Source organism: Oryctolagus cuniculus, chromosome 1 (assembly GCF_964237555.1).
Source record: "Oryctolagus cuniculus chromosome 1, mOryCun1.1, whole genome shotgun sequence".
NCBI classification, from domain to species: Eukaryota; Metazoa; Chordata; class Mammalia; order Lagomorpha; family Leporidae; genus Oryctolagus; species Oryctolagus cuniculus.
In genome coordinates this window covers 202,010,569-202,028,197 of record NC_091432.1, presented here as the reverse complement: position 1 = coordinate 202,028,197, position 17,629 = coordinate 202,010,569, and the positions used below count along the sequence as shown (strand labels likewise).

Here is a 17,629-nt window from a genome sequence, read left to right as displayed (position 1 = left end):
AACACAGACCCCTGTAGCACGCACCCCCTCCAGCTCCTGCCCGCACAGGCACATACACTGAGCCCAGCAGGAAAACCAGCCCATTTCGCCATGTGTCTTAAAGCCTCCACTTTGGAATGAAAGCACCAGAGATGGAGATGCCCCAAGGAGAAGGTTCTGCAAGCCAGCTCCTGAGCGCTGGGCAGAAGGTGGGAGGCGCCACTTCCTCCACGGGAACAGGGGTTGCCCTCCACGGTGTGGGGTGAAAGGTGGGAGGAACCCGAGCCGCAGCCCCGCCCCTTATCAGGTAACACTCAGGGCATCCCGTGCACATCCTCTCTGCCTGCCCAGACCCAGATCCCAGCCCCAGCCCCCCCGGCCCGCTGCACCCGGGACACCCAGGAGCACACAGCCAGGATGTGGCCATGGCTGCCCTGTGCTGAGCCTCCCACTGTGTGTCAGACGTGTGCAGTGACACAGGGAAGACCCTCGAAGCCGAGGGCTCCATGTCCCCCCATCGTTTAAAACCTCCTAAGGCCCTGCTGCCCTGGGCATCCCTAGACCAGGAGTCCCTGCCTCACCAGGCAGCCACTGAGAAATGCCAACCCCAGGCCACCAGGGGCCTCCATCTCCCGGTGACCCGGCTCCCTGGCGCTGGCCCTCGGAGCTCCTCAAACAGGCCGAAGCCCGTGTCTCTTCCAGGCCTTCCCACTGGCCGTTGCTCCTGGCCGGGACGCTCTTCCCACAGGTCTCGTGCGGCTGGGTTTCTCCTCCTTTCCAGGGCTAAGTGATCTGAAGCAGGTCCCCGGGGCCACACCCTTCCAAGGTCTTGGAACACCCTTGTGCATGGCTGTCCCTGCTCACAGCCGCATCTGGGGCATCCTCACCTGCAGCGTGCACCCCGAGAAGACAAGCATAGTCTCGGCCCAGGCCGCCAGGGACCTGGGGGTCTCATGCGGGGTGCGTGCAGGGTGCAGACACGTGACAAACACTGAGTCCTGTGCATCGCTCCCGCTCAACTAACCGACGGGCTCCACTTGTGGATGGGAAAGGGGGTCTGGAAAAGGTGGACACTCGCCCAGGGCTACCCAGCAGCCTGCAGCAGGCCCAAGGCCTCTGCCCCGCCCACCCATGTGTGCGGCCAGAAGGTGCAGTGCAGGGCCTACAGCCTCACTGTGAGTCACCGCGCTCTGCACAGGGACGCAGCGGCTCCGCGCTCACCACCCAGACCTGGGGGGGCAGGGAGGGTGGTGCGTTCCCCGGGCAGCTTCCGCCGGCCTCAGCTAGGCGTGAGCATGTCCACACTCCGACGGTCACCAGCACGCCTGGCCTCCTCCTGCAGCCAGGACATGACACTCTCAGCTGGCCTTCCACCTGCAGCACCGAGCGCAGCCTTTGCCAGGCCCCAGGAAGGCAGCTGGGGAGCGAATTTTGCCACTGCCCAAGGAGGAGCACAGCACCTGGCCGCTGACACTGCCGGCTCCTGCCACCTCCCGCCACCTCCCTGGAGTCCCCTTGAGGCCTCTGAGAGGCGGGGCAGCGGTTTGGGAGTCGGACAGACCCCGCCTCAGTCACAGCTCTGGAACTCACCTGCTGGAGACCCCGGGCGACCCTCTCTCTGCACCAGAGCCCTCCCCCGTGAAATGCGCGCACGCCTGTTGGAGGCTTGGACAGGATAACAGGCAGGGACTTCCACTTGCTCAGGACACCTCCCTGGTGTGCTCTCAGCCCCTCCCTGCGCCCGCCCCCACCCCGTAACCACCCTGCACTCCCCACAGTGGGAGACCCATGAGCACAGGGCTCTTGTCTGTCCTGGCGGCTGCTGGCAGAGGGCAATGCGTAATAGCTCCGTACTGACCGAGTGAGTGAGTGCTTAGCTAATCGCCCAGGTGGGCAACAAGGCAGGAAGGAGGAGGCAAAGCGAGAACACGCTGCAGGTCATGTAGGTGTCTTCTCAGGCAGAAAGGGCACGAGCACAATGCCAGCCCTGGCGGGCGATCCCAGCAGGGCAGCGCGGGGCTCTGGGCTTGCAGGCGGAGCGCAGGGCCCAAGCATAGCCCAGGCCCTCGGTTCCTCCTTCCTAGCCGCAGCCCTGGAAGGGGGTGGGGCGGGTCCTTCCACATTTGGCCCCTCCGAAGGCCACTGGGTGTTGCCCAGAGCAGCACAGGATGCTGCTGATGGCTTCACACTTCCAGCCCCACTGAGCCACAGAAGGCTTCTGCCTGCCAGGCAGAGTGGGTGAACCGCTCCAGCTGCGGCGGACCCGCTACACGCACGGTTCTTTGGCGCCCTCTCGTGGTGTTTTGTGAACGACAGCGACGCCCTGTAAGCGCGCAGGTGATGTTGTGAGGCTCCTACGTGGGGCATCCTCGGGTGCTCTCAGCTGGTGCCTGCGGCTGCGCAGACCACTGGGAACCCCCGTCCCAGGCAGGACCAGGACGTATAGGACACCTGTGCAGTTGGTGGTGGGATTCCACACGAGTCCCTGGACTTCATCCCCAAGACGCCCCCTGACCCAGCCTCATAAGTACAGGAACCTCATCACACCTGCAACCACCCCCAGTCCCTGCCACTGTGCTCTGTCCCGTGGTGCAGCGATGGGGTAGCATGAGGGCAGTCCTTAGGGCCAAGGGATTGGAGTGGCTTGTTTCCAGATCAGCACCTGCTCTGCAGCACCTGTACTGGAGGGGTGGGGGGCAGCTCTGCCCACCCATCTCCAAACTCCCCGTGGGCCCTGTACATTGGCTTCCTTTCCCGTCTGCAGCCAAGGCTGCACTCACGGTTACTGAGATTGGGAGTGGGTCGAGGGAAGGCCAGCAGCGAGTTTTAGGATTTTAGGATTTGAGAACAAATGAGGGTGGGTGAGGGGTGGCTACCAACTGGGCAAAAGATAAGGAGGCCCCAGCAGGTGTTCCCAGCCAAAGTGCAGCATTGAGGGGAGTCCTGCGAAAACCGTGGGGTCTTGGTCAGCCTTGTGGAGCAGAGAGCCAAGGAGGCTGGAGCTGGGGCAGCAGGCGGTGGGGCTCCTCCCCCAGCGCAGGGTGCAGGGCTGGAGGGCTGCAGGGCTGCAGGGCCGGGTGCTGGGAGTAGCTGCAGGGCTGCAGCATTGTGGGGAAAGTGGGCAGCTGTTCCTCTCCCTAGAGCGTCCCCCTCTGCAGGGAGACCATGCAGACTCAAAGCTCCCACACCAGGTTCTGACTCAGTGAAAGACCTGCATGGGGTGTCCCCCAGAGTGGGAAGCAGGGGCCTCCCCATCACAGGGGGTGTGAGGGAGACCACGGCGGTCAAGTCCCCCGGGGGATGGAGCTGTGTTCCACCAACCAGTGGCGTGTGACAGCAGCTCAGACTCTGAGCTGGATGAGGGCTCTGGCTGCAGCTCGGCAGACACCTGTGTCATCAGTGAGCTGGCTGCTCGTGCGTGGCCATCAGGGCCTGTGCCCTGCATCCTGACGTCTGCTTGGTTGTCAGACGCCAGAAGGACCTAGACTCTCCATCACTGATGCCCTTGGAACCAGGTCCCTGTTCTGTCTTCAGATAAACAACGCGAAGGCATCAGCAAACCCCTCTCCCCTTAGTGAGTGGCAGCCCTGCTGGGTGGGGTGGGGTGGGGGCGGGACTTAGAGTGGAGGGGACATGGCCAGCCCTGGCCACTGTGACTTTGGTTTCGGGACTTCACCTTCCTCTGGGGCATCTCTCACTGCAGAGCTCCTGGGGGAGCCTGCTGTCCCCAGCACTCCAGCCCACGTGTGGGCTCAATGCGCATGCGTCCAGAGAGGCTGCGCTCAGGCTGTGTATGGCTTGGGACAGCGAAAGGGAAGTGGAGCCTGAGAGTGATGTGGCTACAGGGTGGCCCAAGCCCCAGGCCCACCCTCCTCCCGGCTCCTTTGGGTCCGCGCCTTCCTATAAGGAAACGCTGGGGGCAGGACCCTTTAGCTCGGCTCATAGTTCTGGGGCGCAAGGTGCCAGCAGAACAGGACTGGTGCTCGCGCAAGGCCACATGGAGTGTGCTGCTGTCTCTCTCTCTCTCTCCGGTCCTCCTAAGCCATCAGAATGCACTCCTGGGGCTGTACCCTAATGACCTCGTCTCTTCACTTCCCCAAGGCCCCACCCCTACGCCCCCAGTGGGATCAAGTTCCCTGCGCCTAGTGCCTTTCACAGTGACACCAGGCTCAACCTCTTGCAAGTGCTTGGAGTACAAACTGCAGCAGCACCGACTCTCCCAGCGCACAGAAGCCAGTCCAGTGCCCGCCTCAAAGGCTGGGCCTGAAGAGCGAGGCCAAGAGAAGCAGAGTTTCTAACCCACCCCCCACCTAGGGCTCACCTGCATGCCTGGGACCCATCCAAGTGCCCCATGCTGGACCCTGTGGGCACTCAGCCCTGACCCTCAGGGCTGTGGCTTTCCCTGGGCCTCAAGGGACAACGCCATCAGCACACAATACCCTGAGCAGTCCTGTGACCGTGTGCCTTTGCTGGGGTCTCCCTAAAAGGCAAATTTGCTGATTTGCAAAGAAGCCTTCCGCTTTATGTAGCAAGTGTGTTGTTAACAGTGTGTGGACATATAAATCTGGAACTATTTTGTGTCTACTGCAGACCTGAACAAATGAGGACATATTTGGGGGATGTTAGAAGCTGCAAAGTTGGGTCTCACTGTGGGAGATGAGAGATGCAAATAGAGAGTGGGGAGAGGCAAACAAGAACTCGTGGTGTTAGATTTTCTCTCTCTCCATCTCTAGGTAGGTAGGAGAGAGAAATGACAGTGATGAATGATGATACGATGACAGGTGGGTGGATGGATGAATGGATGGATACATAGGCACGTACATAGACAGACAGGACCTAGCAACGATGATACTCTAGGAACAGCGGGTACATCAAGTGTTCAGGTCCTGCTTTCTAGACACCATTCTCCACTAAAAAGAGCCAGGATTCCTCAGAGAGATGGCTCGTGCCACAGCTGGAACACAGGAGTGTGAAGAGAACCTGACCGAGCTCATGCCAAGAAGCAAGCAAGCATTTGAAGAAGTGACAGGGGCATGGGGCTAAAGCAAAGGTGGCGACAGGAAGGAGTGTTCCGGGCCAGGTCTGGGGCAGTCAGCATCAAGACAAGGGACACTAGCAATGGGCGGCGGGACACTGAACTTGAAGGAGCCCGTGAGGCCACACTGAGGTCAGGGACAGCCCTTGTCTGCAGCAGAACACAGGGCATTCCGGTGGAGGGAGGGGTTGGAGGACCACCGTTCCCCAGCCAATGTGACAAGTGACTCAGCTAAGACTCCTTGGCAGATGCTGGGGCCGCCAAGTTCCTGTCTGTAGGCACCACGACCCTCGTAGGCTTGACATGGCTGCCACAGACTGTTCATTAACTACAGGAGGGACGGACACCCTTCAAGTGGGGAGATCCGGCACGCAGCCCCTCAACCAAGCCGTCACAAGTAGCGTCACCGCTGATGGCACAACGTGGCCTTGAGGGCTCCCTGTTGACGGGCACCAAGGAGACAAGGACAGGGAGGGGTTCAACAGCAATGGAACCCTGATGACACATGCACACCCTGACACCACGCACACCTTGACACTACACTCTGACACCACACCCTGACACCATGCATACACCCTGACACCATGCACATGCCCTGACACCACACACACCCTGATACCACACGCACACCCTGCTACCATGTGCACACCTTGATACCATGTGCACACTGACACCACTTGCACACACCCTGATGCCACACACAGACCCTGACACCATGCACACACCCTGACACCATGCACACCCTGACGCCACACACACATCCTGACACCACACACCAACCCTTACAGCACACAGATGCTGACATCACACACACACCCTGACACCATGTACACACCCTGACACACACCCTGATGATATACACACCCTGACACCACGTGCACACCCTGAAGCCACGTACATGCCCTGACACCACACACACACCTTGACACCACATGTACACCCTGACACCACGTGCAGGTAGCGCCGCACCGAGGGACTTCACAGGGAACAGAGCTGCACTCTGTAGGACTGCGATGCACGGTGGAGCACAATGGGCCAGGGGAATGCCTGAGATTCAAGGAGGCCAGAGAGACACAGCCAGTACATGCAGGGCGAGGTCTGGGCTTAGAACAACCCTCGTTTGTCTTAAAGGACATCCGTCCTTGGCCCAGGGGTGAAACAGGAAATGGAGAGTGTGTGAGATGAGACCCTGCACGCTTCCTGAAATTGGCAAGATTGAGGTTGTGTAAGAGTTCTCGCTCTTAGTAAACACAGGCTGCGATATTTAGGGGTGAAAGGTCCAGATGTCTGCAGCTCGGTCTCGGGTGGTTCAGGAAGAAATGAGTGTCCGTAGGTATTATTTCACTCCTTGGATGTCTTTTTCTCTTCTTGCCACCATCTAACTGGTTTGCTGCCACTTTCCCAGTTCAAGTTCCTGGCTGGGAGCCTGTGCCCGGGCAGGATCCCCTCTCTCAGTCCTCTCTCTGGGGAGCACTTGGGACGAGGTCTTGGACCAGCCTCAGGCTTGGTTGCCTGGGGTCAGGTGCCCACCCCTTGTCCAATCAGCTCCGGCCCAAGATGGGTCATGTGATCTGCATCACAGCTTCCACCCCTCCTTCCGCAGTGGTGGCAGTGGGCAGGAGTCCCCTTGGGAGGCTTGGCAGGCCCATGGCTGGAGGCCAGTGCGTGCTGTATCTCCCACACTCAGTGTTAACCCTGATCTAAAGTTGTGCTTGTTCTCTCGCTCCTTCAGCAGAGTACAGGTTGCTGCTATGGGCCAGCTCTCGTGCTGGGGGTGGAGAGGGGTGCACTGGTGGGATCCTCCTGGACCACGGCACTGGCTATGGCTCACGGGAGGGAAACGGGCCTTGGACAAGAAGCTGGCTGGGGGCAGGGGCAGGGGCAGGTGCAAGCTCTGGGCTCTCTGTTTTCTCTTGGTACAGCCGGACCCAGCAGGACGGGACATCTCCGTCCGCCCGCTCCTGGAGCACTGTGAAAACACCCACATGACCATCTGGCTCGGCATCGTCTACGCCTACAAGGGGCTTCTCATGGTAGGTGGCGAGCAGGAGGCGGGGCTTGGGGAGGCCTCCTCTGCCAGCCTCTCTCTCTCTCTCTCAAAGGCCATTGTCCGCTAAGCTACGCAGAGCCCCACGGCTAAGCACTTGCTGTCTGCCCAGCCCTGTGTTGGCCACAAGAACACTGGGAGACAGTTCCAAACAATATGCCCATTTCACTGATGAGAACATCAAGGCTCCATGTCTTGCCTGAGGCCACTCAGCAAGTGGCAGAGTCAAGCAGTCAGCCAGAGAGTGAGCCCAGACCTTCGAGCGTACCTCCCGGCTGTCCCTGCCCTAGGCCCAGGAGCAGAAGTGTGCTCATGCGACCTCAGCGCGTGCTCCCTGCCCACATCCCAGAGCGTCAGTGCAGTCACCCCCACTTCACAGATAAGGAAGGCGAGGCAGAGGGGTTAAGTGATTTCTAAATGCCACATGGCAACCACCAGTCTCTGTATCCAGCACACATTCGACTCCACCCACCTGTTAACAAGCCAAGTTCCCTCAGCAAGCCCACGTCACACCCCGGCGCAGGAAGCACGGAACAGGCCAGTCCTAGCCTTCCTGAGCCCGGGTGGACCCTGGCGTCTCTGCTCTACCCTGTGCCACGCATGCCTTCACACGTGACACGCCTCCAGGCACAGGAAGCTGGCTGCCACTCACCGCCCCGAGCTTCCCATGGGAAAGTTGAGCGGCCACCCACCCCCACTCAGAGGCCCGTGGCGGAGCCCTCGCCAGGACTGGCATTCCTCGTGCTGTTCAAGCGTGCCCTCACCAGCTGCCACCTCAGAGGACTGTTAGCAGGTGGCCCTGTGTCCTGCAAAGGGCGACCCCAGGGGGCATGCATTAGCGGTCCCTAGGCAAAGATGGCCCCCCCCCCCGCTTCCTACCAGTTGAGAACCACCCCCCCTTGTGGTTGCCAAATAGGGCCACAAGGTAGCAGCGTGGGCCTTGGAAGTACTGACCGGCAGGAGGTACCCAGAGTGGAAATGCCACCTTGAGGACTGGCCAGAGGCCCTGGGCTTGAACGAGGACCCACCCTGGGAACACGGTGCCCAAGAACTTGGAAGAGCTGTCGGGGTGGGTGGCCCAGACCTCAGGGAGGAACTACGGGCAGCCGGCAAAGGCAGACCCAACTCCAGGTAAAGAAGCGGGGTTTTGTTATAGTTTTTAAAAGACTTATTTTGTATTTATGTAAAAGGCAGAGTTACAGAGAGGAGAGACAGACGGAAGATACCTGTATCTCTCTGTCTCTCTCTCACTCTGCACACCAAGCGAATAAGTCTTTTTTTAAAAAAAAAAAAAAAAAAAGCAGTTGCTCGGTGTGATGTTAAGTGGGCCGTGCCCTGAGCTGCAGGACTGAGAGCAAGAGGAGGGGCCGCTTGAGAGCCTCCTGGGAGCCCCTGCACCGGGCAGTCTGACTGTCCCTCCTGCCCTCCCCCACCGGCACGCCACCCCCAAGGAGGGTTCAAAACCCACCTTTGGTCTCCACCCTATTTCTGCTGAGAGAGGTATTAATTAGGAGTCGCAAGTGAGAGAAAACCCAGAATCATAGTAAAGAGATAGGTAACTTCCCTCTATATGAAACCCAGCCCAGAGGTCTCCGCCTGGGGCTGATGTTGGGACCCCATCCTGATCACACAGCCCCCATGTCATGCTCTAAAACGTCCTCGTAGTCTAAAATAGCTGCTGAAGCCCCACCCGTTACCTCCCAGTCCAGCTGTTAAAAGGAAAAGCAGCACCTCTTCCCCTTGAAGTTACTTCTCAGAATGTGCACACATCGCTCGCGCCAGCACCGTCCAGAGCTCAGACATAAGCCACATGAGAGTCTCTCTTCCCGGGGACCGTGCGCATCCGAGGAAGACAAGCTCTGGACACAAAGGGTCTGCCTGTTTTCATGGGGAAAAAAAAAAAAGCCCCACTGGACTGAACTAGTAGAGGCACGCTCCATGTCGCCAGCATGTTGCAGTGTGGCCCTGGGCGAGCCCTCCCCCTCGCTGGGCTTCAGTGTCCCCCGGAGAGTGAGGGGCAGGGGTGCCATCCCTTGGCTCTCTGGCCTCTGCTGGCCAAGCATGAACCAGTTGCAGGGGTGAGGAGAGTGGACAGCTGTCCCGCCCCCAGCCCGCATTTCCTGAGCGGGACTTGATGCTGGGTGGCAGGGGGGTTCTGGAGCGGAGACCTGGCCGGCAGCCATCCGCAGGGTGGCGGCTGTGAGCCGCAGGTGCTGACGGTCTGCACCTGTTTCAGCTGTTCGGCTGTTTCTTGGCCTGGGAGACCCGCAACGTGAGCATCCCGGCGCTCAACGACAGCAAGTACATCGGCATGAGCGTCTACAACGTGGGCATCATGTGCATCATCGGGGCGGCCGTCTCCTTCCTGACCCGGGACCAGCCCAACGTGCAGTTCTGCATCGTGGCCCTGGTCATCATCTTCTGTAGCACCATCACCCTCTGCCTGGTGTTTGTCCCCAAGGTACTAGGTGCCAGCACCCGGGGGGGGGGGTGCTGAGGTTTTGCCCAGCAAGCATTCAGAGAACTGCTGTGTTTGGGTGTGTTTCACCTGCGTGTTTGTGATATGTTCCCCTCCCATTTATTTGTAACAGCTAGGAGAGGGTGTTGCGTGTCTATGACTTTGTAATTGGCCCTCTGCACTTGACACTCACTGACATTACTCAGGGCAGGCTCCATGAGCCCCTGTCCACCTGGCCCCTTACAGGCAAGCATCGCCTCTGCTTGCAGATTTTTTATATTATAAATGAAGTTTTTAGGGATTTCTCTATTTATTTAAAAGACATAGTGACAGAGAAATGGGGAAGAGACAGATCTCCCATCCGCTGAGTCACTCCCCAAAAGGTGACAACAGCTAGGTCTGGGCCAGGCTGAAGCCAGGAGACTGGAGTTCCATCCAGATCTCCCATGTGGGGTGCAGGAGCCCAAGCTCTTTTTTTTTTTTTTTTTTTTTTTTTTTTGACAGGCAGAGTGGACAGTGAGAGAGAGACAGAGAGAAAGGTCTTCCTTTTGCTGTTGGTTCACCCTCCAATGGCCGCCACGGCCGGTGCTCCATGGGGTGCAGGGCCCAAGCACTTGGGCCATCCTCCACTGCACTCCCTGGCCACAGCAGAGAGCTGGCCTGGAAGAGGGGCAACCGGGACAGAATCCGGCACCCCGACCGGGACTAGAACCCGGTGTGCCGGCGCCGCAAGGTGGAGGATTAGCCTATTGAGCCGCGGCACCGGCCTTTGGAGCCCAAGCTCTTGGGCCACCCTCTGCTGCTTTCCCAGGTGCATCAGCAGGGAGCTGGATCGGAAGTGAAGCAACCAGGACTTGAACATCCATATGGGATGCTGGTATTGAAGGCAGCAGCTTAACCAGCTGTGCCACAATGCCAGCCCTGTAAATTAATATTTTTTTCTGAATGGCCCATTTTTTCTTTGTCTCCAACTAGAGTCACATCCGTGGTGTTATTGGGTCAAAAGGAATAACCCTTTCTCATGGCCACTTAGCTTCCCATTGATCCAAAGGGCTGGCCCTCAGGACCACCTAGAAGAGCCATTTGCCCAATCTCCCAGGAGCCCTGCAGTGGTGTCACGGCAGCCCGGCCTCAGTGGGTCCCAGGGGTAAAGGAAGGGAAGGCATGGGAAGCAGAGGAAGGAGTTCGTGACCACGTCGGGGAGCACCTGCCCAGAGAAGGGTGAGAGGAGACATCATCCAGGCTCCTATTAGGGGATAAGCAGCCTTCTCCTGCACCTGTCCGTCCCTGCCGAGCTCCAGGCCAAGGCCACCGATTCTCTGCCTGCCCTCGGACATTCTGTCGTGCAAAAGAGGCCTGATAGTTCTCTAAGCCCAGCCCCAACCGTGCCATTCTGCGCTGCCACCCCTGCTGGCACCTTGGTGCCCTCTCCTCCAGGATCAGGTCCCCAAAGTCAGCTGGATTCAGCATGCTCAGATCTCCTCCAAGGAGAATTAAATGGCCCTTCCCCATAAGTGCCCTGAGCCCCGGGCCTCCCTGCTTTTCTGTTTGCTGCTTCTTCCTCCTGGGATTCTCTTCCCAGACCCTCCACTGAGCCCAGCCCAGGCCACAGCACCGTGGTGGGCACTGTGCCTTCCTGGCTTCTGGCTTGGTGAGCATTGAGTTCTTCTTGGTCCCCACCCCACACGCCTGGCTAGGAGCGCCTGGTGGGCAGAGGCTGTGACTCCTCAGCTCCTGCTCTCTGGCGTTGAGCCCAAAGCCTGCCCTGAACCAAAGGTCTTTCTAGAAGAAATGGGTAAAATCAGGGCCAAGTAGCAAGTTTTTCTATCAGATAAAAAATGTCACAGAGAACTATGAGATAGCAAATGTGGGTTGGTTGGAGCTGTTTTAGAACAAACGCCCCTGCGGTTTCCAGGGCTGGCCACCAGTCTGCCCCAGAGCTGCCAGGGGCTCTGACAGAGGCCTTCCTTTCCTCCACGCCATCAGCTAAGCAGCTGCCGCCTCCAGAGCAGGCCCAGGGCAGAGCAGAGCGAGACTCAGCTGGAGCTGGGCCTGGGGCGACCTGGGGGACCCGGCAGCATGGGGGGCTGCAGAGGGACTCAGGGACGGGAGATCGGTGTCTGCTGGCCAGGAGGGACACTGAGGCTCGGCGAGGGACAAGGTCACACCCTGCCCGAGCCCAGGGCTCCTCACTCCCCAGACTGTGTCCCTCCCGGAGGGCCCAGTGCAGGACCTGCACGGAGGGAGGCAGCAATGTGGGAGGAAGGACCCAGGACTCGCTCTCTCCAGCCCTACCTTGGCCTTGCAGCTCATCACGCTGAGAACAAACCCAGACGCCGCGACGCAGAACAGGCGGTTCCAGTTCACGCAGAACCAGAAGAAAGAGGACTCAAAGACGTCCACGTCGGTCACCAGCGTGAACCAGGCGAGCACCTCCCGCCTGGAGGGCCTACAGTCGGAAAACCACCGCCTGCGCATGAAGATCACAGAGGTAGCTCCGCCCCAGCCCTCCCCACCCGTCCCCCCTCTGTGGGAGCCCAGGCAGCAGAATCTGTGGGTGGAGGCAGCTTGTCCGAATCCTACAGGATCTCACCGGCCACCTGGCCTGGTCTCGGAAAGCCTGGCAAAACCAGACTCCGAGAACGAAAGGAACACCCAGGGCTGTGGGCCAGCACTCCCTCTCTCCTCTCTCCGTTCTGTTTGTCCCGACACTAATCTGTAACCACCTGCATGTCTCTGACGTAGAGCAAGAACAGGAAGTAGAGAGAGACTGCAGTAAACAGGACCTTAGTCCGGAGGGTGCTTTTCCAATTTGATTGATTGGTTGATTGACAGGCAGAGATAGACAGTTCCCATCTACTGGTTCACTCCCCAAATGCCCACAACAGCCAGGAGTGGGCCAGATCAAAGCAGGAATTCAATTTGGTCGCCCATGAGGGTGGCGGGGACCCACGCACTTCAGCTACCACCTGCCGCCACTCAGGATACATAACAGCAGGCAGCTAGAATTGGGAGCAGAGCCGGGACTCAAAGCCAGGCATGCTGAGATGGGATGCAGAGAGCCCAAACCTACCTCAAACACCCTCCCCTGGCCTGAGGGTGCTTAACTGGCTCCTGGCTGTTCCAGGGAGGTCATCACGAGATCCCTTGGTGCCCATGCCAACCCTCAAACTCCAGACTTTCAATGGCAGAAGAGGAACCCAACTCCACCCCCTTTTCCTCATCTCCCTTGGGTGCAAGGTGTGATGGGACCCAGGAGTAGAGAGGAACCCCGGCTCACTGAGGGGGCTGGAAAAGAATGCAGAAAAGTGTGTTGGTGAGGATGCTGGCCAGGCGCAGGGAGCAAAAGACCCAAAACAAGGTGGCCCAGAAGCCGTGTCTCTCTCACCTAACAGCCCTGAGAGGGTGGGCAGCCGTGCTCCCCACGGCCATTCCTGGACCCGATGCCTTTGCTGCCACTCCCAGGTGACTGCCTCATGGGGCAGGTCCTGGCCTCGGGCAGGGGGCAGACAGGAAGTCCTCGCGAGAAGCTGCCTCTTAACAGGCAACACAACACTGCACCTGTTTGGTTCTACGCCAGCTAAGTTGGCAAGGACCTCCGTGAGCAAGGCTAGCCACAGAGGAGCTTGGAAAATGCAGTCTCCCACTGGACGGTCACAGGAGGAAGTGGGAGGGAAGGCGGCCAGACGAGAGACAAGATGCCCAGTTAAACTTGAGTTTCAAATAATCAATCCTATTTTCCAGTATAATTATATCCCCATTCAATACTTGGGATCTACTTATAGGTAACGAAAGGACTTGTTCCCTGAAATTCACCTTCAACTGAAGCTTGTTTTTAATATGCTACATCTGGTAGCAGGTGCACACACATGTGGCTGTGTGTGCACCTGCTGATGCCTGCTGCAGGACACGCAGCCCCCCGTCAGTCCCCTAAGCAAAGTAGGACGGATCCTGTCCCTCAACGTCCATTGCAAGTTGTTTTAATATCAGACTTCCCTAGGGTTACTAATTCCATGTCTGTCTCTGACAGCCCATGTCTGCCTACACACTCCAGCAATGCAGAGTTCACAGTCACACCCTGTGATCCCAGTAGCCCTGCCATTTAAGTGGCACAGAAAGTGCATCTCTGTCCTCTCCCGCGTGAAGATGTGTTGAACCCTCTGATTACTTTGGGGGCTGACCTCAGAACAGCACTTCATAGTTTGTAAGGTCCCCACCCCATGTATTGTAGTGGGGATCCCAACTGCCACAAGCCCCTTCCCTGACCAGCACACACTGCCAACCATCCCCCAGGCTTCTCTGAGGCTGTATCACCCCAGGATTCACACCCGCTTCTTATCATCGTGGGGGTGACAGAGACCCATCCCGACTGACTCCCTGCTGATGTGCTTTTCAGAACAATGTCAGTCTCAGAGCAGACTAGCCCTGCACGACTGTCCTCCCCACCGACTGTCCTCCCCACCGACTGTCCTCCCCACCGAGGGTCCTGCCAGGGACCAATGACGGTAGCCACGGTAATGCTGTTCTCGGAGCAGCTTAGCTTATTGTGTGTGATCTCATTTAATCCTCACAAAAACATTTAATCATGCCTGCGCAAGTTAGGCATGATTACCACCCCATGCTACAATAAGGAAACTGACACCCGGTTCCCATGAGCAGTGCAAGCCCATAAAGAGGAGTCTGGGATCACTCCCCGGGCCTGTCAGAACCTGAGCTCTCACTACCTCCTGCCCCTGCCTCCCTGGACTTGCTCAGCCACACCATCAAGGCTCAAGCCTACACTGAACACATGATCACCGAGCTCCGCTCCCTCTCATCATCGTTCTCCTTGGACGAGAGCTGGCGGGGTCCTTCTGCATGTCTTCCCCAAGATGCGGCGGCCAGGGGTGGGGGCTCAGAGTCAGCCGGAGCCTCTGTCTTGCAGCTGGATAAAGACTTGGAAGAGGTCACCATGCAGCTGCAGGACACCCCAGAAAAGACCACCTACATTAAACAGAACCACTACCAAGAGCTCAATGACATCCTCAGCCTCGGGAACTTCACCGAGAGCACAGGTAAGGGGGGGCTGGGGCTCAAACCGCAGCCGTCCAGCTTCTATAGATGAAGAAACTGGGGCTCGCAGACGGCCAGGGACCGGTCTGAAGTCACACATGCAGAGCTGTCGCCGGACCCCAGGTTGGGGTCTGCCTGGGGCCCCCCAGGCCCCACCTGGCCCTTGTGCTTCTTTTGCTGTCCCTCAAAGTCTAGCTGCAATGCACACGACACAGCCAGCATTTCCGGTGTACTGACCGCAGGCACATGTCCCCGTGGTCCTTAGCAGTTTCCCTGTACTCCCAACAACACTACAGTTCCAAGTGCCCCCTCGTCAGTGTTCAAGGAAAGGATGGGTAGCGAGACTGGGTGTGATGTCTGGCTGACCTAGCATCTGGGAACGCAAACCATGCCACAGACCGGTCGTGTCTGCCTGCCTGCCAGCATAGAACAGAGTATGTGTTGGGAAGCGACCAGAAGGGGGCACCCTTCTGCCCTGTTTTGGAAGTCCGTCTGGCACCCTCCAAAGGGAAGCCGCAGCAGCTCGGCTGGCAGGAACCTGCCCCGTGGACACGCTCCCACATGGGCCAAGATGAACCCACACGGCACTCCCAGTGTCCAGGCCCCAGTGGGTTACGGCAATGTTCACTCCCACTGGAGTTACTGTTGTCACTCTCTTCCATCTTTGCCAATCTTAGCAAAAATGCACCTTGCAGGGGTTTCTTCATCCTTGTAGCCCTGCACACCATGAAGGGGCCTTTAAATGAGATCCTGGCATCCTAAGTTAAAGGTGCCCCTTGACTCTCTGTGTTTCCCCCCCTTTTTTTCTTGGAAGAAGGGGGGCGCAGAGCAGGCCCCACAAGCCCACAGCACACTGCTTCCAGCCCTGGGCACAGGCTCCTCGGCTCACAGCCCTGGCCCCGAGAGAGCTGCTAAACAGACCGCAGTTTGATGAACAGAGAGAGACAGTGGCTCTTTCATTTTCTCTCTTTGAGCAGTATCCTAGGAAGCTTGCCTTGAGTTTTTAAAAATATTTAGGACCAGCACTGTGGCATAGTAGGCTAAGCCTCCACCTGTGGTGCTGGCATCCCCGCTGCTGCACTTCCAATCCAGCTCTCTGCTAATGCGCCTGGGAAAGCAGTGGAGGACAGCCCAAGTGCTTGGGCCCTGCACCCACACAGGAGACCCAGAAGAAGCTCCAGGCTCCTGGCTTCCAACTGGCCCAGCTCTGGTCATTGCAGCCATTTGGGGACTGAACCACTGGATAGAAGACCTTTCTCTACCTCTCAAATAAATAAATTCCTTCAAAAATAGATTTAGTTATTTGAAAAGCAAGAGAGAGAGAGAGAGATCTTCTATCTATTGGCTCACTCCCCAACGAGCCACAACATCCAAGGCCGGGCCAGGCTGAAGCCAGGAACCAGGAACTCCATCCAGGTCTCCCACGTGGTGGCAGGGGCCATCTGCTGCTGCTTTCCCGGGCGCATTCACAGAGAGCTGGACAGAAAGCAGAGCAGCCAAGGCTTGACCCAGAGCTCCAGCCTGGGATGCGGGCATCACGGGTGGCTGCTCCACTTGCTGTGCCACACTGCTGGTCCTTGTGGATTTTTTTAAAACTGAGTTAACTATGTTATCATTTCAGATGGGGGAAAGGCCATTTTAAAAAATCACCTTGATCAAAATCCCCAGCTACAGTGGAACACAACAGAGCCCTCTCGAACATGCAAAGATCCTATAGAAGATATAAACTCCCCAGAACAGTAAGTACCTGCTCCTTGAGAATAGTCCCCCAACAGGACGTGACTCCCGCATGGCAGTTTATAATAGGCACTGTGCTTTCACAGCCTTTGTTTGATTTACACCCCGCGGCAACCCTGGAGTGCGGGTCAAATGATGATGTTCCTTTTACAGAGGAGAAAACCGGTATTCAAAGGGGGAGGCAGCTTGTCCAAGCTCACTTGCTGCTCTGTGCAGGAGTTGAGATTTGAACCTGGGTTTGCGCATCATCAAATCCCATGTTCTCCACCATAGCATGCTGCCTTTGCGATGCCTAAAATTGAACCCTGCTAAAGGCATTTACCGAAGGCCTGAGACCATCCCAGGTGTCAGGTGTAGGTGCTGGGGACACTTCGCTGCAGAAAACACGCAAAATCTCTCTTTTTGTGGAGCTCCCATTCTCTCTGGCAGGAAAACAACTTCATTAAAAAAAGTAAGACATGTGTGAGCGTTTGAATGACAGGTGCCTGGAGGAAGAGGAAGTCAGGGAAGGGAGGCGGGAGTGTCCTTGTAAAGAGGCTGTGCAGAGGGCACTCAATGAGACAGTGCCGTCTTGGCATGGGCCTGACACCTGGTGGTTGTGGTTCTCGCCACCCTCCAGCACAGGGGAAGCAGAGGCTAGGAACCTGGACTCTGAACCGGCCTCTGGGCGGTGACAAGCAGGGCAGAAGCAGCAAGGGCAGCCAAACCGCCAACTGCAGCCTCTCGTGGGCCACTCAGTGTTAGAGCTGACAGTCTGTCAGCCCCATCAGCTCCGAGGCCTGGGCCTCTGACAGCCCAGAGCAGCTGACGGTGGCTGCCTGGCAGTGGCTGGCAGCCTACCTATCCGTTGCCTCCACAGCTGTAGAAGCACCTTGAGGGTACGGAACAGTCTTTCAGGTGCCTCTGGGCTGGACGTGGTTTCCAACACTGAGCGAGTTCTTGGCAAGTGTGTGTTCAAGGAATGAAAAAGCAAAACAGCATCCTAACTGCAGACTGCTGTGACTCTGACAAGCGCAGGACGGATACCCGCCGTGCCTGGGCCACGGCACCCTCCCCCGTCACAGCTGATTCTTCCTGAACTCTTGGCTCCCACCACCTTGCATTAAGCACTAGATCGTGGCCATCACTATACAGGTTCCACTTTCATTTCAAAGTGAGCGCTCTAGCCCCAGGCACACCTGTGAGGGGAATATTGGGAGAAGGTTTTCTGGCCAACAGGAACTTGGAGAATGGGAATGGCGCTTCATCTTCACCCTAAGTAAACCCCAGGGGCACCCCCTGTTGGGATGAGGTAGCCCTCATGAATGGATTTGTCCCCACC

The 17,629-nt window shown here is 57.8% G+C and overlaps 1 protein-coding gene across 1 annotated transcript in view; it reads left to right on the top strand.

The window, feature by feature from the left end:
• The window catches only part of GABBR2 (gamma-aminobutyric acid type B receptor subunit 2), a 371,032-nt gene that overhangs the window by 349,314 nt on the left and 4,089 nt on the right, over nt 1-17,629 (top strand). Inside the window, exons 14-18 of the mRNA XM_051843712.2 lie at nt 6,937-7,047; nt 9,298-9,522; nt 11,828-12,010; nt 14,444-14,573; nt 16,193-16,310. Of these exons, the coding sequence (XP_051699672.2) occupies nt 6,937-7,047; nt 9,298-9,522; nt 11,828-12,010; nt 14,444-14,573; nt 16,193-16,310 (767 nt within the window). The remainder of the gene's footprint in view (nt 1-6,936; nt 7,048-9,297; nt 9,523-11,827; nt 12,011-14,443; nt 14,574-16,192; nt 16,311-17,629) is intronic.